Raw genomic sequence first — 26,222 nt, forward strand, 5'->3', positions numbered from 1 at the left:
TTGTTTCTTCATGAATATCTCAAATTTTGAAATCTTGAATTTTACTTATAAAAATAATTTTATTTGTGTCATTTAAGTTTCTCCATCTAATTTTACGATGATGAACCATAGTATTCTTTATTTTACAACGCTTAATCTTAAAATCTAGAACTAATAAACGATGTTGGGTACTTAAACTTCCACTTGGAAGACCTTATAATCTTTACAATATCGACAATCTCTTGTTCTCATAAAAAAATAACAAATTTGTAGTTTATTAGATCCATTCTTATAAGTAATAAGATGTCCATCTCTTTTATTGAATAAAGTATTAGTAATAACAAAACTATACGCTAAAGTAAAATCTAAAATATTTCTATCTTCCTCATTAGTAAAAGTCTTTCTGCAAGAGGTATCATTGGTATTAAGTCTTCTAAGTCATTCCAAAATTTAACTTTAGACCATGTGAATTATTTAAATTATTAGATATATGGGATTTATTCGGTCTCATATGTTTTAAAATTAAAATACTATTTTTCAAAATCAAAATTACATGTGTATACATACATTAAATTTAAATTATTTTCAAAATTTCGATCGACAGTAGTTTAAAGATAAGTGCTAAAAAACAACTTTCATGCTATCTAAGTTCTAACTTTTTGCAGTTGCAACTCATAGTACTTGGCATGGCATGGATTCATTAAAAAAAAATTTGTACCATGAGGATATTTCTAGTGTTCTCCTTTTTTTGCAAAAAAAAATTAATAAAAACAACAACAACAACAAAGCCTTAATCCCACTACGTGGGGTAGGCTACATGAATCCTCATTTTTTACCCGCATTCGCCCGTAATATGGGAACCCTTGTTTATTTAACATTACACCCGGGCGCTGGTATAGCGGCCCTTACACACTTTTCACTGTACTTAGGCTATGCAGCGCGTCGCTTCCAGGGGCGCCCTAGCACTTACACAATGATCAAAAAGATTCATGTCATGATTTTTTTTCGACAAGTTTTACGCTGGTTGTCGACTACCTAACGCAATCCTCCACTTTTCACATCCGAGCTTGGGACCGGCAACGACAGTGTTAAAATATGAAACCAAAAAGAGATGAGCAAAATAAAATTGAATGTCAAATATACTAAAATTAAATGTCAAAATATGAAACCGAAATAAAATTGCTCAGCTGAGAATTTGTTGGCTAGAATTCGAACATAACATGGAAATATATTAAAAAAAAAGCTATCTGAAAAGCTTGAAACTGGCAGCCATAGTGATAACGTAGCAAAATAAGAACATGGACATACTGAACAACAACGATACTTAAAAATTGTCCACATGTAGAAGGAACTTGGGGCTTTGACTCTGGATGTCAAAGGCATCATGCCACTTAGTAACTACTGATAGAACAAGCACCAATACAAAAGGCTTTTGAATGTTCATGTATCTACATCTAGAAACGTATGCGAACAACAACTGTATCTCAAGCTCAAACTTAAAATTTTGTACGAGCGGAGTAACAAAATGATCATATGAAATAATCTTACCATCTAGCAGGAACTCCAGCTTAATTACTAGGTTTAGGCGTCTAGCTTGGAAACAAAATCGAATAGGTGGGGAAACAATTTCTTAATGATTATGTTATTTGAGAGAATGGTACAAAACATCTGAAGATTGAGAAAAAGAAATGGTGAACACAACCCAAAAGAGAGAAAGAGAGAGAGATCACATTCCAAGAGGATACGAGCCTTCAAGCCACCACGTTTTCAGTCAATCATCTTCAACCAATTCATATTGTCCTAAGGTGCCCATTATATAGAAGAGAGTCCTTAGAACATGCTAAAATTTCTACAGACTGATACAATAATAAGTTCAATTAAAAGAAAAATTGATAGCATAGCTCATATTAAGTGAAGATTGTTTCCATATTACATATTTAAATTTGAAGTATATTAAAAACATGTCAAACTAGAGACACAACAACAATACTTATTGGGAAAAATTGCCAATTTTAATGGTCAAGCATCAATGTGTCACACATCAAGTTAGCAGAATTGTCTGGTATTGTTAAATAAAAGTGATCATATAAAGGCTACATATATTGGAGCTCCAATAATTAGCAGAGCAGAATTAAATGAGGAACAGATTTAAAATGAGTTTACCTCTGAAAAATCCAGCACTTGGCACAGCATCTAAGAATGTTTCCACAGCTCCAAGCACATAACTGAAAAGAGCAACAACACATGGCCCCATGTCAAGCAAAAAAAATTACCAATTGTTCGATGAGTATTTCATAATCGACAAAAAGGTGATTTATGGAACAAAGGCCTAACAAAACCAGCCCAAAAATATTGCCTAATAAGTTGCTTATATTTTGATGCTAACTATACTTTCTTCAAATGCTACAGCTTCCTGACAGTCTAGCGCAAGTTCTCAGATAAGTTGGACATTATTTTGTAAGCTTGCCAAAAATTAATTGGTCCTTTTCTTAAAAAGTAAATAGAATATTTAGACTCCACATAAAAGTTCATACTGTATTCTAATTTATTAAAATAGATATTATAAAGTGATACGGGTTAAATTTCCAGTTACAAATACATATGTGATGCATTTTGGAAGCGGAGACCAGTGTGAAGGTAGTTTGGTCACCTGTGTGGCGCAAAAGTGTAGTACTAAAAAAATAATGTGGAGACAAGTTTGAGTTTGAATCGCTTGGCAATTAGTAGAAGCTTCTGACGCTGGATTTGTGTGATAGAAGAATGAAGCAAGGTGTTCGCAAAGTCACATCACTCAAACGGTTAGGAGATGAAGGCAAGAAGGCAGGAGATCGAAAACTCAAGTCAGCGGCAATGGCACACATGTGTAAAACAAGTGCTGAGACCCGTGTTTGTGCATAGGAAAGAGAACGCAAGCAAGAGCAGGTGACAATGAGGTTGAGAGACGTCCATGGACTTTGTGTATGCACAATTTCGTTGTGAATCAGAGGTGTCGTTGACATGGGTGTCATAATCTATGTGAAGGAAAGCCTCAAAAAGGTATCATGACTAAAAGTGATTTGAGATAATGTGTGGCACATTAGACTTTTTTAAAAATTATATCTATGATGCTATTCAAGTGTATCTTATGTATTGAATGAAAAAACTTAACATATGAAAAGATATTAATACACAGGATCAGGTTCTTCTTGACTAAAAGTTTAATCAAAAGCCTGCTACAAAAATTGAAATGCCCCCAAGTTTGAGTCTACTAGTGTTGCCGCTCAACCTTTAAAAATGGAAATGCAAGCTATTCCCTAACTTTTATTTTAGCCCGCCCTATCAAAGGTCCCGTCAAAGGTTAATTTTATATTTCCATTATTTTCAAAGTTAGACTACAATATAGATAGTCATAGTAGCATAACGTATGGATATTTTTAAATTCACCACCAATAATTGAGATTACCAGGATGATGTTACTTAGCCTCCTATGCAATTACTTGGTTCGAAACTTATAAATTGATTTCATATTATCACCGGTCACAGTTTTTTACGGGATTCTTCCCAAATTATTAAAATGAATCATGATATAAGTCAAATTCATGACTTGAAGCCCCAGAATCCTTACGCAAGAGAAAATTACTAGTGCTATTGTTGTTCAAGTATCTATTATCGAAATCAACATCCACCATTGCTATGACAACACCTTTCAATTATTCAAAGAAGCGTTTCATTCAACCTAGGTAAAATAATGTAGAATCATCATGGTCAAATGAATCTAGATTTATTTAATTTAGGCATGTCTTAATTACGTTGAATGTGCAACAAAACAAATTGTCTAAGGACCCAAAAAACTCAAAAAACATAATAATTTTAGCTTGACTGGCTGAATGGGCGCGTGCGAGAGAGAGAGAGAGAGAGAGAGAGAGAGAGAGAGAGAAACCACTTTAGGATTATGCTAGACAAAAATTTAAAATAATGTCCAGCTCCTCGATGAATCGATGACTGATCCACCGCCTGATGAGACTAGAACATCAAGTCAAGCTACTTGAAGGCATTACTATCTTGGCAAATTGATAGGAATTGTCAAGTCAAAGGCTTGCTTTATAATGTGTGTTCCAATTGCTCTTCAGCGTATTAATTAGAGTTAGCAGAAATGGAAATAATCAATCAACAACAGCAAAAATTTGTTGAACCAGCTGCTTCAATTCAGAGGAAATATCTTGTCAGTCTTGCTAATCAAAATTGATGAAAAGAGACTCATGGGACACAAATGAATGAACTGACCCCAATGAGCGAGCACTACTTCGGACGATTGATGAGCACCGTGAAGTACAGAGATGAGTAATGCACACAAGAAATGAAGCCATTGGGCCGATAGACAACGCGTGCCAGAACAGTACAGGCTGAGTAACGGTCGATGTCGTGTGGGTTCAAACAGGAGAAAGACAGATGAGCTATGTGAGGTGGAATGACCGCATTGGGAAACCGAAAATCAAGTAGGTGAGGACAGATGAGCTATGTGAGGTGGAATGACCGCATTGCGAAACCGACAATCAAGTTAGCGAAAGGGCCCTAGTTATCAACAAAGGGTGGGCAATCAAGTAAGTTAAGGACACTAGTCATCAACAAAGAGCGAGTGCGTGTTCGGGCAAGAGTAGAGTCTAGTTAATGCTTTTTGTGCACGCAGTTGGGTCTAGAAGGCAGAGCCAAAACCAACAAGTCAAATTAAATGTTAGCATTTATTTTAAATTCAAAAATAGATATTTTAATTTTAAATTTATTAAGTATTAATAAATATTTTTTTTAATAATGTCAACAATTAAAAGCTCAATAGTGCAAAAATAAAAAAGATATAAAGGCATCATTGATTTTAAAAAAAGAAGAAAAAAAATTCAAGTATGATTCAACATTTATGTATTTTCTTTTGGTAAATATTTAAACCCTAGAGTGATTTATATTTTAAAAAATATTTCAGGGTTTTGAATGGAGGACAATGATAGATTAAATTAGAAATAATATAAAATGAATATTATGCCTTTTAAGTTATGAAATTAATTTAGAAATATTAAGTTCCAAAATTAGAAAGCTTAAAGGAATTTAAATTTAGCAAATTAAATATGGTCAATTACTTAAGAATATAAGACAATATTAAATTGTAAACATTTATACTTAAATAAAAGAAATGTAAATAAGTATTAAGCTAGAGAAAGTGGAGGCTGGAAATTAAGGTACAAAAAGAATCATCTAAAGATTAAAATGAGTAATTGCATTCCTACTTTGCGTTATCTATGGCTCTTTTAAATTTAAATACATTATTTGACTTATATTATTTCAACTAGGACTTTGTTTGAAATGTTTCACATCAAGACATTAATTGATATAATTAAATAAAAAATTATATCTCACTGCAAGCACGAAAGTGTTATAATAAAATTTTAATAATATTTTATACATTGCATTTACGTGAAAGTTTAAAAATGATTCAAATCAATGAAAGAAATAAAATGATAATCAAATAAAATAATGAATGAGTCATCAAATGGGCCACCTTTTATGGTACTAGTTGAGGATGTTATTATAAACAACTGCCTAAAATTTAAACAAATTGAAAAAGGAAATGGAATTGCACGTAGCTTAAATGGTATAATATTTTAGATGCTCCCGTTCCCAAAATAGCTTCTTAAATGAAATGTAATTGTCAATATTTAAAATATTTTTGATGAAATAAAATGTTAATATTTAATTATTTTGATCTACATACATATTAGAGCATATGCATAAAAATTGATATGGTGTAGAATTGTAATTATGCACTAAGCTTTATATAACTTAAAACGTAATTTAAATAATTAGTATAGAAAAGGCTCATATAAATTGCATTGTATAAAAGAGGAAAAGCAACTAAAAGTAGGTATCAAGGAAAATATAGCTTACTTTATAAAAGGGCATACACATAAAGACTACACAGTTCTTATGTATTTATAAATCTAACACTTGTAACTTTTATAATTACATTTAGAACACTCAAAACTTTTAACATCTCACAAAAAAAATGTTAGACCGAATTTGACGACGCTTTCTGCTACGCCAAGCCTGTCAAATAATTTGATGACCTATTTTAGATGCAAGGCTAAAAGGGCTTAGTCATTTGTTAGTTATTATTATTTAGGATAAATAGGGCTTAATATGATTAGGGATAAGGCATGTGCTTGTTGTCTTGAATTTTAAGAGTTAGAGTTTGGGAGAGATCACCTATCTCTTGTATTATAGGTGTTTATCTTTTCATATATTTGAGATTATATTATTTTGTTTTAGTTTTTGCCCTCATTTTTGTGGAATTTTATCTCGTTCCTATTAAATTGGAATCAGTCCTTTGGAACTGTGAATGAGTACTAGAGAATTTGGAGAGCAGTAACCAGAAGAGACAAGAAAGCCTCGACATTGATATTCAAACAAGCGGAACATCACGACCAAACTTCTGATACTATGACGATTCGAGCTAGTAGGGAAGCCAACATCATCGTGGCGTTTCGTGAACAAACCTTGCAAAATAGTTGAGATTTGAGGGAAACAATCAAGCAAACATCTAATACAGTCAAGATTCAAGCTAGTTGGGAAGGTGACAATATTGCAACACACATGGTGTCTCCTTGGCACCACCTTCATGATGAACCTCGCGATACACTGTTGGGAAGCCCGTGATGAGATCACGGCATATAGGAGTTCCACATTCGTAATAAAAAAAAAATCATGCTAAGAGTAATGGCGGCCAAAAAAGAAGATTCTTTTGAGGAGAAATTAAAGAGAGAGGTGAGACAAATCAGAAATGGATGAAATGATGAATAAATTGTGAAGTTTCAAACAAACCTGTGGCTGCCTACATTTGGTCAAGTAAACAAATCAGAGTGGACTCGGGCAGAAACACTTAGAAGGTTTTCTTCCCTTGGATTAGGAAGCACTACTATGATATTTGGTATGAAATGATTGCACTCCTTTGGGGGGGGTGAATTGGAAACTCGATGATGGAGTTCCAAGTGGGAGCCAAGATGTTGGGGTGTCGTAAAGACTTAGTTTATTCAAGTTCTTTGTAACACTCAAGACCATGAGTAGGGTAATACAAGACGTAGGGTTAAGATTCTTGATTGAGTTGCATGGCACGAAAGAGACGCATGATACGGAGTTGTACGAGATTCTGACACCGATCAAAAAACTCCTACAATAATTTGTAGAAGTTTGCTAATTGTCATGTTGATTACCACTTTGGAGGGAACACGAGTATGCAATAACCATAAGACCAAGGGTTTCACCCATCAATGTGTGCCCATACTGCTACCCCGAATACAGAAGGACAAGATAGATCCGAGAGATGTTAGAGGTCATGTTAATAGTGTGAACCCTTTCTTTAGCCCAGTCATACTAGTGAAGAATGGAAGTTAGCATTTATATGCAAATTATTGGACAGTGAATAAGGAAACAGTACCTGACAAATTTCTTATCCTAGTGATCGATGAGCTATTGGAAGAGGTGTTTAGGGTTACGATACTCTCCAAGTCAAGATACTAACATATTTGAATACGGCCGACAAATGTGTGCAAGACTGCATTTCGAACTCATGGGGTCATAACAATTTTTTTCTTATGCCATTCGGGCACACCAACGCATCGACTATATTTCAATCACTGATGAATAAGGTGTTCCAACCTTTTTCTCTGTGTTAGTGTTCTGATGATATCCAAATATACAATCTTTCCTTGGAAGAAGACATGATCATTTGAAGGTGTTGGAAGTACTTAGTGAGCACCAGCTCTACCCTAACTTAGAGAAGTGTTCATTTTCCTAACCTAAGGTGAAGTACTGAAGACATGTGGTGTTAGTTACAGGAGTGTTGGCAGAACCATTGAAGGTGTTGAAAGGATTTATGAGAAATACAGGATACTATCGAAAGTTTATGTAGCGTTACAATTCGATTACATAGCTATAGGCAGGACAATTGAAAAAGGTATAATTTTCAGCGAATTGAGCAGCAACTCGGGCCTATGCGAAATTAAAGAAGGTCATGACAAGTGTACCAGTGTTAACGTTACCTGATTTCAACCACCATTCATTATAAAGGTAGATGCTTCAAGCTATGGGTTAAGAGTAATCCTCATGCACCGTCAACGACCTATCACGTATTTCAGTCAAGTGGTGACAACGAGAGCCAGATTCGAGTTAATTATGAGCGAGAGCTTATTTCAGTAAGAGTAATCCTCATGCACCGTCAACGACCTATCACTTATTTCAGTCTAGTGGTGACAACGAGAGCCAGATTTGAGTTAATTATGAGCGAGAGCTTATTTCAGTCAAGGTTCTTAGCATGTGATCACCCATTCCGAAGGAATAAAGATGCATTTTTCAAAAATATAGTTGAAAGATCAAGTTTACCCCCAAGGATAAGTGGAAGCGATATATTGCAGATGATCAATAAAGTACTAAAGATCACTGGAAGACCAAAACTAGCCTCAAGTCATCTTCCAGATTTTGGCGTTACACATAACTGGATGAAACAGTGTATTTTTTGGGATCTTCCATACTAAAGGTCCAATCCGATTAAACATATACTAAATGTTATGCAAATTGAGAAGAAGTATTTTGATAATATATTTACTATTGTTCGGGATATCAAGAAAAAAACAAAAGAAAATGACAAAGCAAGACTGGACCAGAAGGAGCAGTACAAGAGGAGGGAGTTAGAATTGCAAGAAACAAATGCAAGTAAAATAATAAAGTTTAGAAGTTTCCAAGTGGTTGTGCTTCTAACATAAGTTCATGTGTTTATTTGGGGACAGGAAAAATATTTGGTATAAAGAGTCACGATTGTCATATTTTTACATACATATTGCATTCAATGCCTTGCCAAAGTCGGTACTTGATTCATTGATCGAAATTAGTACATTCTTCAAGGAGTTATGTGCAGGCACTTTGAATGTTGATTCTCTAAGAAGTAATGACGTGCATATTTCGTTATCGCTATGCAAGCTAGAATAGACATTTCCTCCCGATTTTTTTGACTCGATGGAACATCTGCCCATATATATGTATGATGAGGTTATATTGGGGGGTCCAATTACAATACAAGTGGGTGTATCCCTTTGAGAGGTATCTCTTTTATTTTAGTTAGAACTACTATCTTATTTTTTTCTAAAATGACTCAACCGTGCCGAATCCTGAATAAAATAAAAAAGACAGTACTATCTTATTTTTTCTAAAATGACTCAACCGTGCAGAATCCTGAATAAAATAAAAAAGACAGGTAAGAATAAAGTATGACCGGAGGAATCGATATGCGATAAGACAAGTAATTTATGTTCTTATTACTTCAATCAAGGGCAACATACACATGAAACTATTGTTGAAATGTCTTAACAAACAGAATTATCTATATTCCAGACATCAAGTGAACCATTAAGTAGACATGGTACGTGCTACCTCAACAATAGAGAGCTTCAAGAAGTTATATTGTATGTTCTACTGAAATACAATGAAGTGCAACAACTCCTATTGTAAAATTAAATTTAATAAAAAATTCTCGCTTATTATCCAGAACGTTCTACCAATTAACTCAGACTTACAAATCACAATGATGTAGGTGGGTTATTTACTGAGAGCTTGAACATAGAAGATAATTCTCTTGTAAGCAAGAAGATCGAAGAAGAATTTTCAAAATGATTCAAATTACGTGTATGCTGAAGAAACTTTTCAATTCACCGGTAAGTCTGTAATTGTACTCTACAAAGCAAAACCAATTATGCTTTGAAATAAATACTAGGTTCATAATACAAGCAACAGAATCATTAACCAGGACTTAGTAGATCTTGTTTGGGCCTTATAGTAGTGTCAAGGCATGGCGAATATTTGAACTAAACGGGTACAAATTTCACACAAGCTCTTTGTGTGAAGGAAAACTGTCTTATAATTGGGATGTTTGTGTTAGAGAAAACACACACAAAGATAACGAGATCAGTGACTAAGGCATACTAAATGAACTAGTTAAGTTGCAATGTCTACATGTTCAACTATGAGTGGTTTGATCGTGTTCCTACGAGGAACATAAACACTCGACCTGTAAGATATTATTGAAGTTAAAATGAACAGAAGATATGCAAAGTATGACCCATTTATTCTAGCAAGTTAGGCTAGTCAAATTATTATCTTTGATATACTGGTCTAGCAATCGATAAACTTGATTGAGTTGTTGTATTGAAGAATATACCACAAAAAATTATTAAAATGCAAAATATTATCAAACCTATTTACCAAGAGTTAGTTATATCGGATTTTCGCATTCAACATAGCTCAATCGAAGGGGTGTTACTCCTAAACAATACCACGAGGTTTTATGAAGAAGTCCCTCTAGATATAATTTAAAATGATGATGAGATAGATGAAGAAATTTTAAGCTCTACAATATCTTCCTATGAAATAGACTAAAAAAATGATATGTATACTTAAATGATTAGCTTCTGCGCCTTCTTGATTTTAGTTTCGTTTCTTATACTATAGTTGTCTTGCTTTTCTTGATTTTATGCTAGTCACGACATGTTTCCTATTGGCATTCTACACTGTTTAGTTTTACTTTTTTGTCTTACATTACATACTAATAATTCTAATTTTTTTTCCTGTTGCAAATGGCAGGTGTTCGGCTCCCAGAGAGAACACGCGTTCAGTGAACTTTGGGAAATAGATATTGAGGCTGAAGAAGGTCGTCATCGACACTGAAAGATACGACACTCTTGTAATCACTCTGATCACCCCACTAGTTGCCCCGTCCTCCCACATCAGCTCCATTGCGGACACTACCTCCCGCACCTGCACCATATTTTCGTCCAAAATCCTCATCTGATGGTCCAAACCCCTCGACTCTTGCACATGAGATGGTTGACTCCGCCGGCAAAGTCTTTATTGTGCCAAAGGGTGACTTGCAAATCAACTTTCCTTTTTACGGCACATTAGTTTTAATTTTCATGCTATTTTTTATTGTAACTAATATTGCAATTGTAGATTCTACCCTTCCAAGCCGCCCGTGACGTGTGTCATGAAGATCGTCCAAAGCCGATATGATCAGTCATTTCTCTCATGGAAATAGATCCCGATTACGACTCGGGAAAACGATTTAGGAAGCTCGATGTATGATATTTTAATTTGAAATAAGGTGTTAATTTCTACTTTTTTTTATACTAATAAACCTTACATAATTTTTAATTTGCATAGGTCATTCTACTAGTTGTCGGAACATCACCAGCAAATTTTTTATGTTCGTGGCATGCATCGTTTCGAAGATATGTTGAGAATTGGGCTAATATAAACAGAGCATCGGGCTCTTCGGAATACCAGAGGAAAAGACAGACAAACCAGCAGAACCAGGCGACGGAGGGAGACAGAGGGCCGCACTCCACATTGAAGCTTCGATGCCCCACACAAAACACTTTTGGAGACTAGTAAGATTATCTTAAAATTCAGAAGCGTACATATTTATGTAATTATGTGACTGATACTTATATGATCATGTGTACATGACAAGAAACTTGATCCAGAGTTATCCACTACAGAGTTGCATGTCCTCACAAAGTTAGTCAGTCTACCACAGCTCAGTCTGATTTTGAGCTTTGGGCACAGGTGTGGGGAAGAAGGGGAGAGTGTATGGCCTAGGAGCAAAGAAGATAGCATTTGAGGGCGAGCCTTCTCCTGCAACTATGAGTGGCCCTAACTCATTACAGGCTCAGTATAAGGAGCTTGCCAAACGGGTCATTATGATGAATGAAGAGCTCCTACAGGTGCGTGAAGGCCAACAGATGGTTGCATATAGTCTAGCATGTCTGATAGAGAGTTTTGATTGTCGGGGCAAGCGCACATGTGTTATGAACAAGGATGAAGAGAAAGATTAGGATTTTTATTATACGTTTGTTGATGTTTTCTCACTGTATGAGTGGCCCTAACTCATTACAGGCTCAGTATAAGGAGCTTGCCAAACGGGTCATTATGATGAATGAAGAGCTCCTACAGATGCATGAAGGCCAACAGATGGTTGCATATAGTCTAGCATGCCTGATAGAGAGTTTTGATTGTCGGGGCAAGCGGCACATGTGTTATGAACGAGGATGAAGAGAAAGATTAGGATTTTAATTATACGTTTGTTGATGTTTTCCCACCATAAGGGCTGATTATGTTTTTTTCATTTCTATTTAACTGAATTTTCAATTTTTGCAGTTGTGAACTTTGAACACTTTTGATTCATTTATCTTTAATTTAATTTGGTATCATTTTTGAGATATGTTAGTGATTTCTTTTATCAATTTTGATGATTAAATAAATGTCTTATTATGTTGCTCGTGTTTGTTCTATGCAGGTATATGAAAATCTAATTGTTATGTTGTATTTTTTTCTTGCAAGTTTGCGTCGAAATATTCCAACGCTAATAGGTACAAAATCAGTTCAATACATACTGTTGTTAATTCGACGTTATGAGTAAGTAAATGACCAAATAATGTCAAAACTAATTCGCATCGGACATGACCGACACTAATTAGCGTCTACTAATGTCGACGCTAATTAGCATCGACTAAGTTCGATGCTAATACGTTGTTAAGCTTGCATTGCCTGTTTTTCCAATGAAAATTCATAACAACGAAATCTTGAGATGCTAATTTCGACGTAAATAAAAAACCAACGCAAATGTTGATGCAAAATCAATTAAAAGCAACCATTTTAACGTCACCAATATTTCGACGCTAATCGGGAATTTTCCTGTAGTGTCTTGAGTCATTTTTTGAGGGAGTTTTTTAGAAAGCAAATGACTATATCGAAGAAAAGTGTAGCATACCACCCACAGACTGATGGACAATCAGAAGTTGTTAATTTGAGTGTGGAGATCTACTTGTGTAGCATTGTATACGAAGCACCTAATCAGTGGGCTAAATGGCTATCCTAGGCAGAGTATTGGTATAACACACTGTATCACATAACTTCTCAGACCACCCCTTATAAAATATGATATGGTTGCAATACACCTCATTTGCTGCATTATGGACATAGTACTAAGTCAGTGTCTCTGGTGGATCAGTACTTAGAAGAGAGGGGCAAGATGTTGGCAGAATTGAAGGGATATTTATTGAAAACACAACTTGTGAAGAAACAAGCCAACAGAAATCAAAGGGATGTGCAAATTGCGATTGGAGATAAGATATATCTAAAACTCTGGCCCTGTTGAGAGGACATTGGTCAGACATAGGAACGAGAAGTTCTCCCCATGCTACTTTTTGTCCTTATTAGATATCAAAGAACATTGATGAGAGCACTTATCATTAGAAATGGCCACCTTCATCGACACGTTATCCAATGTTCCATGTATTTCAGTTGAGAGATGTTATTGATGATAATGTGTCCTCTTCACTTCCCCCTACCTTGATAGAGAATATGGAAGTTCTCTTGGAACTACTAAAGCTAAATGAGGTGCACCAAGAATCCATAGGTGGGAAAGAAGCATTGATTAAATGGAAAGAATTTCCAGAGTATGACAACACATGGGAGCCGTATGACTTGATCCATACGCAGTTTCCTCTTTTCCACCTTGAGGAGAGTGTCTTATTAAAAGGGGAGTAATATTAGACCAACACCGACAAAGCTTTCCGCCATGTCGAGCCAGCCAAATAGTTTGAAAATTATTTTAGGCACAAGGCTAAAAGGGGCAATTATGTTAGTTTTTAGTTATTATTGTTTAAGATAAATAGGGCCTAATATGATTATGGTTAGGGTAATTGTTGTCTTGAGCCTTAGGAATTAGGTTCGCCTACCTCTCAAATTGCAGGTGTTTATCTTTTTATGTATCGTAATTATTATGTTTTGTTATGATTCCTACCCTAATTTATTTTGAATTTTATCTTGTCGCTATCAAAATACCATCATTATTAACTTTTTAAAAGTAAAATACATATTTTCATGCACGGGTCTATGTAAAAAAAATTTATAAGTGTAAATATCAAACTTTAGGTGATAGAAATGTAAATACATAAAAATTATGTAGTATGTATGTAAATTTCCTTTTTATAAAACTTCTAATAATATTAGAGTAAAGAACTTGATTTTAAATATGTGAGTTATATGTGAATTGGAAGATATTTAATGGATCTTCGTTGTTAGGATGGCATTTTGGATTGTTGTAAATATTAGAGTATGACTCTTAACTTACGATCATGATATTATCGACTTGATAATTTCAAACTTTTGGGCCAAATCATAAAATAAAATTTGGACGAGTAAAACTACTAGGATAGGCTGAAGTGGGAAGTCCTTGCTTCAAAATATTGTTGGAAAATCTACCAAATAAGAAAGCATATTTGTGTAGTGAATAGATGCCTCTAAGCCACTACTTTAAGTTCAACAATAATTGGGGCCCTGCCATTGGAACATGTTATTATAGATGGCATTGGGCGAACACTTTATTGTTATGAAGAATCATGGCTCAGAGCAATCGATCAAAATCAAGCTTTCAGGCCTAAATTTAAAGCAAGAATTATGAACCCTAAACTACTTATTTCATTTAGCGTCCACTTTGATAGTTATCTTCTAATGCTTATGTTAACGCCATAATGGTTTGATCAACGACTTCTCAATTGCATGCATGAAATGTATGACCAAACAATATTTGTGTGATTGTATAGAAAATAATGTTAGCTTAATAAAAAGGTAATGAAATACATTGCAGCAGGTCAATGAATCTAAGAAAAAACATCCTCCAGGATTGGTAGTCTCCTGGAATGATAATTGTCAACAATATAAGGAAAACAACTTTCTAACAGGAGAGAAGAGGGTGGGCCCAATGGCCCCAAGCCAACCATCTTAATGCTATCAAAATTAGGGCCATTAGTTTTAATTAGATATTGTAATATAACATAGTTTGTTTATACATGCTTTAAGTTAACTACAAAACCTTTAGGATATAGTCTGCTTTAGGAGATATACACAGTAAGACACCAAATAATAATATTGCACATTTACATATAAGACACTAAACTTGAAACTACTACTACATGAGACATAGAGCAAGCCTTCGTGGGCAACACGACCAGGATATAGCGGACGGAGGATAACAATCTACAACAGAACAATAAGTCTACGACAACTAAACATTTGCCTTAGTTTAAATAACAACTCATAGGACTTCGAGGTAGTTTGCTTAGCGCAACGTAAATCCTTGCATATTATCTTTAGGTTTTTGCACAACCATGCTGTGCAATTATAAGTACTAATATTTTTAGGATTCCGAGGTTACTATATGGTATACTTCGAGGTAGTTTGCTTAGCGCAACATAAATCCTTGCATATTATCTTTAGGTTTTTGCACTTAAGTACTAATATTTTTAGGATTCCGAGGTTACTGTATGGTACGGTGTAAATCATCTTATCTTTCTAGGTTATTTGCACGATCAGATATCGTGTGAATGTAAGTCCTAAATTCTAAAAATAAATTGCAGGATTAAACATTGAATAACATTATTTCAAAGACATAAAGCCAAATAATATAATAGTTGGGAGGTCACAGGGGTTCTCCTCGGATTCGTGATATCCTCTACTTTTCATTCCTTTAGATTCCTTAAAATAATTGTTTATGTTTGAGTCACTCCCATTTGATTTTCCCGTGTCCAATCTTGGAAATCTAAACTTTGAAATCTTGAAGGCATAACCACTGATCTTAATCGAGAGTTTACGACCCAGGTCATTTAAAATGTAATTAACTGTAAGGGCTTGCCTCTATAGGGAACTCGGAACCCAGGTAAAATAAACTCTATTTAATCCTTATATTAAATAGGGGAACTTGTCGAACTCATATAAAAGGTTTCGTAGGCTAAGCAGATGTCACAAAATTCTTTGATTTTGGTGGTTGAACCTACTACAAATGATATGTTCATCCTTCGGAATAATGTATTACTTGTGGTAGCGCATTCAGTCGTTCGGAATAATGTATTACTTGTGGTAGCGCATTCAGCCGTCCAAATTATTCAATATGTGAGACTTGTTTGGTCTCATCTATTTTCAAAATTAAAATATTACTTTCAAAAATAAAAAATCACATATTTATATTAAAACTATTTTCATATCACCAAAAATCATCATTTTCCAAAATAACGGCCGACACATATACCATCCACGGAGTATTTCTCGCAATTGCTCAATAAGAATGTTGGGTGGATGGAATAGTGTTGGAGACAACTGGATAAGGAGCAAGCTGATGGCCATGCATAGGCATTAGGTATGGCGACCATTGCCATGAGAACTAGCGAGTATAAAAAACTATTGGATTGCACCAAAGCAAGCCTTGCAGGGTTATTTTAAACCTTTTCATTGCATTTTAAGTGAGCCCCACCTGTATAAAATCAGCCTAAAATTTTTGCAGGAAACATTAAAAGAAATTTAAATTAATGTGTGATGTTGATGTGGATATTGTTAATTTTTTTATATTATTTGTGAGAGTTGAGGTTAGCATGCTTCGGTATCACCTCTTGGTGTCAAGCCCTGGAGCCAATTCTAGACTCGGCGGGTCACTTGGCGTAAGTTGAGGGAACGATTTATGCTGCCAAATGCCTCAGAAAATGAGTTAATTGGTGTCATCTCATTGTGACCTACAGCTAGTTAATTTAGACAAAACGGCAATTATGGTACCAATGGCTTGAATTAGTCAAACTAATTGGGTTGTGACACATTAAAATTTTCCAACTAATTTAAGTTATTTTTTAGCACGTATTATGTGTTATGTTTTATAAGGTATCTAAAGGTGTATACCAAAAGAAGTTATGCGTATTGGACAAGTATTGATTCCCTCCATCAACCCTTCCCTTTTTTGATGCATTTAAGTTATCTTGTCCTAGGTTATACAAGACATCCATTTTTTTATCTAGCTTGATTAATAACTAACTTTTTAAAAAAAATAAACAAATATATATCAATATCAAATAATCATGATTTCAAAATTTTAATTTAGTAACATCAAAAACTGTTTGAATAGAAAATAAAGTTTCTCCGTAATGATGATCTTAAAATGGTATTTACTAGCACGGTTTGAATCCCTTTCCTTAAATTTTCTTTTCTTTTTATCATCTACACAGACTCCACCACAATCACAAAACTTGCAAGTTCTATGATCAAATAATTTTTATCCTCTTTTTCATTTATAATGTTATAATTACCCTCACTGAACTGTTTTATCCTACAGATTTTCAGGCCCACTTTTCAGTATATAGCACAATATCCAAAATACTAAACTACTTGTTATTCTAATATGATTTATATATAGCATAAACACTGATTTATTTTTATTCAAAATTCAATAATGAATATCACGAAAGATATATAATTATCAAATGGCAAATAGAAGTAGTATTTATAAATGCTAGATACACTGTAAGATGGGAGAATTCTTCTTTGGATTATATATTATGCAGCAGTAGGGCATTCAGTTGAATATCACAACAGGTATCCGGATCACGAGTAATACAGAAACTACGCATTAAATTTCATGAATTCTTGTCCTTAGAGCCTTAATGATGCATTTCACCCTAATTTTATGACTTCTCGGGAAAACAGCAGGCAATGCTATACTAATGTATGAACCGCATAAATAATTAGTTTGACCAAATTTCTGGATGTGCAGGAACAACCGGAAAATAGAAATATGAACAAAACAATATCTAAGACGTTATTAAAACACTTACAGTGCTCCAGCAACAGCATTCCCAAGAAAGAAACACAAACCAATACTGACCCCAACTTCTGGACCAAGGGCTCGGCCGATAAGATAATACGGCCCCCCACCCTAAATAAAATATGCATTAGTAGAACAGTAAAAATTGAGGCATATAGAAAGCTTTAAACATTATAAAAGAGCACTGTCACAATTGTTAATAAAAAATTACATCATCGCCGTAATAAAAATTCATGAATGCGTACACCTACAAAGATGATCCCTTTATACATGTTCTATAATTTTAAGTTTTTTCACAAACAAAAAAATAAAACATCTAAAAGTTTTTTTTAACAATAATTAATTTAAAGCCATTTTTCAACACAAATAGTTCCGAAATTAAATGTCCAAAGCCAGTATCCATTTGGCTGAAATCCGAATCAAATAATCTAAACTTAGGGTGATATGATTTTGACACAATGTAACAGAGACTATAAACTGCTAACTTTTAAGATTGCTTGAAAAAGTTCAAAGTTTCATTAAACATACATAAAAGCTCTAGCATTTAAATTATACAAATCAGATAGTTAAACATTCCAATCACAAAAATTCTAACGCAATATTTGATGTCCAATATATCAATTTGTTCAACATAAAAATGCTTGTAATATATTTTTGAATTTCAAAGATTACGAAAATAAAACTAAAAAAATGTCCTACCAATAAAAGTTGCATCCTGGATTAAGAAAATAAAACTAAGAAAATGTCCTACCAATAAAAGTTGCATCCTGGATGACCATTTTAAAATGTGCTCAAATAACATTGAGCAATTCATTCTTCGTCATTCCTCTCATCATTAACATGCATCGTGGTCACGATTTAAACAAAGCAAACTCAGCTTGAGAAATTCTTCCAGAATAGTTTATATAGCAAAGTAGCTGCAACATGCATCCATCTGACCTCAGATTATACATGGAATGAAAGAGCAATGAAACATGCGTGTGTAAAGCATGAAGAGAGAATATTCAAAAATAGACTTGACGATTGAAGATGCATAAAAGAGAGCAAACGATGTATCAATTTAAGCTAGGGAGAAATAATTATAGTGAAATCCATCAGAAGTAAACGGGGTGGGCCACAGGAAATTAGAAAAGAAGCTGTGAAATCATTCGCTTGTGTTAACAACACACCCAACGCCAACAAGAATAAATAGAGACAAAAATTTTACAAAACTGAGTTCGCATAGTTTCCATAAACCAAATAATGATTATGGCAATGTTTAATTCATTAAAAAAAAATTTAAAAATCAAAATACCTTCATTGCCCCATTTGTAGCAATTGCACTTAATGAGATAGATGTAAAAAACGTGCAAGCACCACAGAAAGAAACCAGCATAAGTGATTCGCCGATGCCACCCATACCCACAATCCTAAAGATAAGAATTACGTCGTTAAAGCAATTTTTTACATTAATAAGTAAAACATTAAAGTTGATCAACACTTACAAATAATTTAAAAATGGCCAGAGACTTGACAAAAGGAAAAAAGTAAAGATGGAGATAGTTCCATGTACAAAGTCAAAATTTTAGAACTTGCCAATGAAAAATTACATAAAAAAGAAGTTACATAAGGCTTTAAAGCAAAATAAAAATAATAAATAAATAAATAAATAAATAAAACATCAAACAATCTAATTTAAGGAAAAAATAGCAATGATATCCTGGAGAAGTGGATCATGACAACTCATGAATCATCCGCGTTCAGAATGCCAAAATCATCAAGGGAGTTATTTAAATATCTAAAAGAGTGGAGGAAGACCTTCAGATCAGTGCCTCCACAAGAGAATACCTGTTGAAATTTTTTATCAACAAAATAAAAAAAATTCTAACAAAATCTTCAAGTTTGAACTAAGCTAAAGTCAGCAAAACTCTCCACTCCAAAATAATCTCATGTAACAATGATCAGTATGGTTGCAGTATCAACTGGAGAGGAAATAGTAAAATTAGTAACAAGAACCTCAATAGGTTGGCAAATGTCTGAACCAAGCATGATTCAAGATATATCAAAAGACCCTACTATCATAATTACAGCAACAAAGTGGGAATTACCAACCAACAAATTATCAATAGCAAAAAAAGGTATTAACTCAAGAGATAAATATCAAGTAAAATTCAAATTATGAGAAGACCCCAAGGTACTATGGAAGAGGGAGGAGCACCAAGGAAACGAGAAGACCATAATTGATCATGAGTATTTACCATACAATTATTTTTGAGTCCGTATAGTGATCAAAAGAGCTAACCTCAACAGATGGAATTTTCAAGAACAATTTCATAGATTCCTGGTAGGCCCTAAAAGCAATCGATAATATCATATAAACAAAAAATTTACATAGTCTGAGAGCAAAAGTTCATATTTCATTTTTTGACAATAGCTAGAGGAAAGAAAATCCATACCTTCCAGACCAAAGAGTCAAATATGTCCATCTCAACCAAAACATGGGCCACAAATGGTCAAGAGAGTATAGTGGTAGCATGATTCACGTTCAATGTTTTGCCAAAGATTGTACCCAAACAATATAATGTTGATTTTTTGATATAATGGACGCAAAGATGAGGGAAAGTAGCCAACCAAGCTACTACAAGTCCTCAAAGGTATGAAAGAAAGGTTGTAATATATGTACCTATAGGCCATTCACAAAAGTTAAATGCCTAGAGAAAAGCCTAAAACACTCTACATCCAACAATAATCTGAAAAGCACATGTTCTCTATCAAGAAGACCCAAAGAAAAAACACATAACAAACTAGCATCGGACATGAAAGGCTGAACACTCTCGACACTTGAGAGACCCAATAAAAATTTTTCAACCAAAGTGAAGAAATTTTTTGTGATATAAAAATTCTTTGCATCTAAGAAGATGAGAACAAGGTTAATGAGAAAGGTAGTAGCAGGCTTGTGGCAGGTATAATCTATCAAGATGAAGAAATAATGACGAGTTGGGCAGCCGAATTATTGGAAGTGCCTTATGAGAGGATGCACCAAATCAATAGTAAGGACATAAAGGGGACCTTGGCACTATCCTGGATGAACATTTCTCCATCTTAACTGATAATTAGCATTCTTCACCCATTTAAAATTTGACATTGTGGTCTTCAAATGCAAGAATGGAACTCTCATTTTCTTTGACGCCATTAAACTATTGAGATGCATCAAAAATATTTAAGATCACTTTTTCATCCGTTGTATGCATAAAAATTTCATAACGTATGGCTCCAGTTGCATAAAAGGAGAACTGTGACTTCAAATTCGAGAAAGATTCAAGCTGCTTGGAATTAATAATATAGATTATTGATGACCTCTTCCATGTATTAGATGATTTTATAGGTGAAACTCACTAGTAAAGCTAGCATTTAAAAAAGCTTTCTCCATGTCATTTGATCATTCTTCAATTTTTTACCTGCTTAATGAGGTTAAGACATTATAGAAATATTGATGAAATACATGTCTTTATAATAAGCTCTATCTGAAATCCTGATTCAAAAAGTCATACTAAAATCTTAATTTCAAGGCAAAGATAATTAAAAAATTTCTATGTTAATACCCATGTTTCCTCTTCCAAATCACACAAGAAATTCAATCCTTCAAATAATTGAAGTATTTTCTAACAAATCAATTTTGCTTGCCTCAAATTCACTAACTATTAAATTATTACACAATAAAAAAAAATAGATAAGTATTTGTTCAATTTAGCTTTCTTAACAGCTAAAATTCTAGAAGTTCTAATAGAATGCTTTGCAAATTAATATATTCCGCACCAAAATCCTGGTCAAAAGCTTTTAACAAGACAAACCAATTTAATATTTGTACATATAGCACATTCTTAGTACTCATGGAATACACTATCAAATCAAGAAAAAAAAAACATTTTGACAATTTATACCATCAACAGTGCAAGTATCAACATTTACTTTAACTCTATTTGAATCATCTTCACCATGAAATCCATTAAAACAAAGTCAATGATGTTTCATTACGCAATTTGTTTGGCTAATCATGATCGTCATTAGAATAATAATCCTAAGCAATATCTCCAGAACTTTTAGATATTTATCCTTATTTTCTCTCTAACATCCCATTAATTAAGATACATAAGACCTTTAGGATTCCTAATTTGTTCGCGTTAATTATGATGGGCAAAGAACCTATTCAAAAGACATTTCTAACCGCATGAAATCTAGGAGAGGCACTATGATATCCATAACAGCATGCCCTAAAAGGCACATCATCAAGCACTTCTATTTTCATCTTAGGGTGTCAGGAGGAGGTGAAAGTCTCCTTTGAAAAGGAGGCCACAAGTGCTCATTGGGCAAGGAAGACTACACGAAATTCATTTGCCAAAATTTCTAAATTGATTCATCTAAAATTTTACAATTCCTTTTGGCAAAAAATTTATTTCTACTCATAAACATTATAATTTAATTTGTTTACATTATGCTTAATTTATTCCACAAAATTAAATAATATTTCATACTCATCTCTTAATGCATCAAAGGCCTCAATGATATGAATCCAAAATAAAACACAACTAACAAGATAATCTTGCATACTAAAAGGTATTATTACAAAGTGCTAAGATATGTTTCACCACGTCATGGTGAATGCCTCCAAAAAAAATTGATTCAAACCCAACAAATAGTTCAAAGAAAAATCATTATAAAAAGAAATAATAAAAGAAGACTTCATGGTTTTATCAAAGATGGGGACATTTCAGCAAGGGGGTGACTCCAATTGTATAAATGGAGTTGAACGAAACTCTGCTCGCAATACTAATAGAAATATTGAAACTCGAATGAAATTGCCATGAAGCTCACCGAGAGGCCATCTAAGTGATCGATAATGGGGCAGAAGGAGAAGTGTCGTGGAAGTCATTGGACAAGGCATCAATGTGGTTAGATTCGACAAGTTCAGTTGGCTCGCAAGCCAACGAACCGAGCCGAGCTCAAGCTCGTGGCTCGATAAACTTGACTAGCAAGCTCATTAATGAGTTAAGCTCGACCCAGCTTAATTCAGTTACACCTCTACTCTAGAAGCAACCTTTAAGTTGAACTATTAATAATACAAGTTTCCAATCTTCAAAGATTGCTAGGTATAATATTTTTATTTTATCTTAAAAGATTAAAGATTTAAAAGCATTTAGCTATGCATAAGAATTTTTTAATGACTTTGAATTTGAGAGCTCTAACAAAAATATGAGATTATCAAAGGAGTGCAATAATATATGACAAGCAAGGTTGAAAATGGTTACACAAATGTCCTACACAGCACTAAATGAAGTAGAATAAGTATAATACTTTGGAGTACAAAAGTCAAGTGAATTCCCTGCTCATGAATCTTTTTTGCTATAGAATAGCATTATCTTAGCATACGTCCCTGCTGCCACATCGGTGAGAATTTTTTAAAAACCTTCAATCACCATCAGCCCACTATAGTCCTTGGAAGCGGCTTGCAAGGAACTAGCAGTATATTTACATCAGTTAACTATTCAAAACAAAGCACTAGCAATGCCTATAAACGAGTAACAAAAGAATAGTGAATCATGGCATTTTGCCTTCGCAGAAAAAAATAAAAAACGCCAAACCTTCTTTATGTTCTTATATACATTAAAGGCAGTATTTATTAGCTGTTGCCACCATGAACATATGGTCTAGTAGTAGATATATAGCTTAAAAATTTACAGGCTGATAAATTTTGCCCAAGTATCCAAGAGAGAAAAACTAGACGTTTTAAACATTTTCACAAAGTAACAATGACTGCAAGATGGAAGAGAAATTACCAGGAAAAACGAATGTAGTAGATGATGCCCAGGATGCTTTGCAAACAAGGGACAAAAACACCCAACAGAGTCCCCAGTTTAGGAGTAGTTTCCTGTAGATATAGGAACATTCTGTCAAAACTATCATCATGTGTCTTGCAATAATCACTTAAAATCAATGAACAAATTGCCTAAAAAATAAATAATAACAAGGAATAAAAAATGCTAGATAAATAGATGAGAAGAGAAATTTATCATGCGAGTGTATATCTTTAAATCAAAATATCATTAAAATATATAAAACCTATATTTAATGATACTTTATTAATGACAGTGCAATCCACATATATACAAGAACTCTCTTCTTTTAGCTGTAAGCAAAGTTGGGACAGCACGATAACAAATGCACTCTCTAATATATGCCATCTTAAGCAAATCAGCAACTTGTTTCTTCAGCCCTGCATGTTCAATTGGATTTCTTCCTATAGCAAGGCAAATAAGAAAAAGAAAACCAAAGAATTTAATCAATGACAACTTGTGTAACCATATTTGGTGGTAAATCAATAAGAAACTCATCATGACAAATGCCATAATCTTAGGCACAACATTTAACTCACTAGTTAATAAGTCATAAATCACACCTCATGCATACCCTTTTCCTTACATGCTTTTATTTTCAGAATATGAAAGGGCTGTTTTTCTTCAATTGGAGAACTAGATTCTTCAACAGATTTAGATTTATTCTTATGTTTAAGCAACCACTATCCCATTAGCTTTAAAAGCATAATTATCAGATCTTTAAAAAAAAGTAAATTTAAACAATATAGCACACTTCACCCAAAACAACTTAAGCAACATGCATAAGGAAAACATCACTCCAAGTTTTATCAATAACGATTGCTTAATTGTATAGAACTAAACTCTGTGACACATAAATAGCAACGTTATCAACCCAAGCTAAGGGCTCATTTGAGGAAACATTTATGTTGCTTCCTTTTTCAGTAAAGGTCATTTCTTCATTTGACGAGTTGTTTGGTTATTTTGCTATTTCAGAAATGCCTTTAAAAATTCCATTTATTTGCTAATTCGAGCTGTAACTTCTATCAAACTTTAAAAAACAGCTTTTGTAAAAACAGTTTTTGACAGGATTTTTAAAGGAAAATCCTAACCAAACGAAGACTAAGTTTACGGTTGGGGAAGTCATTTAAATTTCAAATTGATGCTACATAAAGCAAATTTAGAGACAACATCATGCAACACCCATTATCAGCAAATAATTTTAAAGTTCTTCCTCAAGATTAAAATAAGATAGTGAAATCATTAGCTTTCAACCGAATTTAACCTTAGGTAAAAATTAAAATAAGATAGTGAAATCATTAGCTTTCAACCAAATTTAACCTTAGGTATAATAACAATGAGGCTCTGTGTACTAACAATGAGGCTCTGTGTACTATTCAAAGAATTGTCTAAAGAGTCCTCAAATAGTAAACATCTCATCAAATTCATAGAAAACATTTGGATAATTGATTTCATTAAATTCCTCCACATTTATATGTAAGTTTCTATTAAGACTTTCACTAGCGTAAGGACTAGTATAATGACATATAAAACAACATTTGGTAGAAATCCTAGGCCAAGATGTAGGCGGAAATCCTAGACCTAGTTATAGATGCGTGGATTTAGATGTAGGAGATTTTCCTTCAGTGTTCTCATTTAAGTGCTGCGTTACTATCCTTCAATGCAGTTGGTGCAACTAACTGAACTTTATTATTTAAATAAAATGAGGCACTCCCAAAATATTTAGTTAAGTGTTGCCATGCATAACAAATTCCTCTAGTGATGGACAAAATTAGTATAGTTTAAGCGAATGTTGGTGATAGTTCAACTATCACCTATCGAGATATTGTATCTCTTTTAAAGGCCAACATTCAACTAACTTAACTTAGTATTATGCATCTATAGTTAAATAAAATGAGGATTCTAAATGTCATGAATGGCCTCTATTGATAGTTGCATTCCAACATTAACAATAGAGGCCATTAAACCAAAGCATACAATATCTCGATAGGTGATAGTTCAAGCGAGTGCAAATGATGTTGGAACTAAATGTCATGCATAACAAATTCCAATGCTACGGAAGCCACCTCTTAACTCTATAGGGCCACATTTAAAATCCTATCCACCCGGTGGAAGATTCTGGGTTAAGAACACAAACGAGGATGTCAATTACTTGAACACCAAAGATTGTCAAACCAGTTAAATAGAATGAAGCTTAATTCTTCAACATTAAAACTCATTTTGTCATAACGGTTAGAATTTCACTAGAAACTCTAAATTTAAGCATGCTCGTGCGTGTGCATTCACAAGATGGTGACCTTCTAGAAAGTTACACCATTGGAAAAAAATTATCAAGCCATTAGGCCAAAACACACAATAGCTCGATAGGTAAGAGCTCGGGTTGTTACATTATATGCTTAAAATTGATTGCTTTTCAATTTTCTTTAATCATGCTTTAACTATATTAATGTAATCACACTTTTAATTTTGCTTAGTTAATAAATTAGCCAACTCATTTTGCAATGATTTCACCCTTTTGTCATCCATCAAGTTTCTCCAATATCAAGCCCAGCTTCAAAGTTTATAAATTAATAAAAACCTAAAGTGTTAATAAAAATTTAATGAAGGACACAAAAATCCCAAGGATTCCTAGTGCAATTAAATGATACAAAAAATATAAA

The 26,222-nt window shown here is 33.7% G+C and overlaps 1 protein-coding gene across 2 annotated transcripts in view; it reads right to left on the minus strand.

Moving 5' to 3' along the window:
• LOC110019921 (cation-chloride cotransporter 1) overlaps positions 1 to 26,222 on the minus strand; it is a gene marked incomplete in the record, with an annotated part of 70,179 nt that overhangs the window by 28,329 nt on the left and 15,628 nt on the right. For both annotated transcript variants that reach the window (XM_020717794.1, XM_020717793.1), the window contains 4 exon segments: positions 2,143 to 2,204; positions 17,703 to 17,803; positions 18,987 to 19,101; positions 23,506 to 23,597. In XM_020717794.1, the coding sequence (XP_020573453.1) occupies positions 2,143 to 2,204; positions 17,703 to 17,803; positions 18,987 to 19,101; positions 23,506 to 23,597 (370 nt within the window).

The sequence above is a fragment of the Phalaenopsis equestris genome, unplaced genomic scaffold, assembly GCF_001263595.1.
Source record: "Phalaenopsis equestris unplaced genomic scaffold, ASM126359v1 Scaffold000088, whole genome shotgun sequence".
NCBI lineage: Eukaryota > Viridiplantae > Streptophyta > Magnoliopsida > Asparagales > Orchidaceae > Phalaenopsis > Phalaenopsis equestris.